The following is a 1956-nucleotide window of genomic DNA, read 5'->3' as shown; positions in this document are numbered from 1 at the left end:
AAGGAGCAAGGGTAGGAGGGAGGGAAGGGGAACGAGACGAAGGAAAGGGGAGTGGGAAGGGGAGGGAATGCGGAGTAAGGAAGGAGGAAGGGGGAGAGGGAAGGGGAGGGGGAACGGGTCAAAGAAAGGGGGTGGGGGTGAGGGGAGGGGGACTGAGCGAGGGGGAGTGGGAGGAGGGATGGGGTGCCGTGTAAGGAGGGGTTGTAGGGAGGAGGGTGGGGGGGATAGGGGCAGGGAGGGAGACGGAGGGAGAGGGAGAGAGAGAGAGGGGAGGGAAAGGTAGAAGGAAATAAGAGGGAGGGAGGGAAGGAGGGATGGAGAGAGGCGGAGGGGGATGATAAGAGGGAGGGAGAGGGAAGGCGAGGGGAGGGAGTGAGAGGGAGAGGGGAAGGAGGGGGAGGGAAAGGAGGGAGAGAAGCGGAGGGGGATGTAAAGACGGAGGGCGAGGGAAGGGAGAGGGAAAGGAGAGGGATGGGACGGAGGGAGAGGGAAGGGAGAGGGAGGGAGAAAGGAGGGAGGGAGAGGGAAGGGAGAGAGAGGGAGAAAGGAGGGAGGGAGAGGGAAGGGAGAGAGAGGGAGAGGGAAGGAGAGGGAAGGGAGAGGGAAGGGAGAGAGAGGGAGAGGGAAGGGAGAGAGAGGGAGAGGGAAAGGAGAGGGAGGGAGAGGGATGATAAGAGCGAGAAATAAGCATGATTATTCGTGGGAATTGCCGCCGCGCGCCGACGATGTTTTCAATTACGTCGCACAGCAAGACGTCCCGCAAACGGCATTGTGTTCCCGATATTTCCATTCCCGATTCCCATTCCGTGTTATGGGATTCCCAGTTTCGGACACCAGATGTTTCTTACTTGAGGGTCACTGTTATTGTGTTACGCAAGATTTCTCCTTAGTGTCAGATTCATTTCTTCCTTTTTCAAGCCTTTGTCTGTTTATCTAAGTGGCTATGAAACGGAGGAAGTTTTTTTTCTTTTTTTCTTTTTGAATCTTAATCTCTTTCCTGGTTAAAAGGACTTTTAATTGGCGCTCACTTGCTACGGGGGAAAGGCTTGGAGGAGGATGGGGGGAGGAGGATGGAGGAGAAGGATGGGGAAGGAGGATGGGGGAGGACGATGGGGTAGGAGGATGGGGGGAGGAGGATGGGGGAGGAGGATGGAGGAGAAGGATGGGGGAGGAGGATGGGGGAGGAGGATGGGGGAGGAGGATGGGGGGAGGAGGATGGGGGGAGGAGGATGGGGGGAGGGAGGATGGGGGGAGGAGGATGGGGGGAGGAGGATAGGGGGAGGAGGATGGGGGAGGAGGATGGGGGGAGGAGGATGGGGGGAGGAGGATGGGGGGAGGAGGATGGGGGGAGGAGGATGGGGGGGAGGAGGATGGGGGGAAGAGGATGGGGGAGGGAGGATGGGGAGGAGGATGGGGGGAGGGAGGATAGGGGAGGGGGATGGGGGAGGAGGATGGGGGGAGGAGGATGGGGGAGGAGGATGGGGGGAGGAGGATGGGGGGAGGAGGATGGGGGAGGAGGATGGGGGAGGAGGATGGGGGGAGGAGGATGGGGGAGGAGGATGGGGGGAGGAGGATGGGGGGAGGAGGATGGGGGGAGGAGGATGGGGGGAGGAGGATGGGGGAGGAGGCTGGGAGGGAGGAGGATGGGGGGAGGAGGATGGGGGGAGGAGGATGGGGGGAGGAGGATGGGGGGAGGAGGATGGGGGGAGGAGGATGGGGGGAGGCGGATGGGGGAGGAGGATGGGGGGAGGAGGATGGGGGGAGGAGGATGGGGGGAGGAGGATGGGGGGAGGAGGATGGGGGGAGGAGGATGGGGGGAGGAGGATGGGGGGAGGAGGATGGGGGGAGGAGGATGGGGGGGAGGAGGATGGGGGAGGAGGATGGGGGGAGGAGGATGGGGGAGGAGGATGGGGGGAGGAGGATGGGGGAGGAGGATGGGGGAGGAGGATGGGGGGA

General features: G+C 62.4%; 1 protein-coding gene across 1 annotated transcript in view; it reads left to right on the top strand.

The window, feature by feature from the left end:
• The first annotated feature begins 689 nt into the window (after positions 1-689).
• LOC113809978 (uncharacterized) overlaps positions 690-1956 on the top strand; it is a 15651-nt gene continuing 14384 nt past the window's right edge. Inside the window, exon 1 of the mRNA XM_070128407.1 lies at positions 690-873. Within this exon, the coding sequence (XP_069984508.1) occupies positions 690-873 (184 nt within the window). The remainder of the gene's footprint in view (positions 874-1956) is intronic.

The sequence above is a fragment of the Penaeus vannamei genome, chromosome 12 (genome assembly GCF_042767895.1).
Source record: "Penaeus vannamei isolate JL-2024 chromosome 12, ASM4276789v1, whole genome shotgun sequence".
Taxonomy (NCBI): Eukaryota; Metazoa; Arthropoda; class Malacostraca; order Decapoda; family Penaeidae; genus Penaeus; species Penaeus vannamei.
Note: the sequence above shows the minus strand (reverse complement) of the source record. Positions and strands in the feature narration are given on the sequence as shown.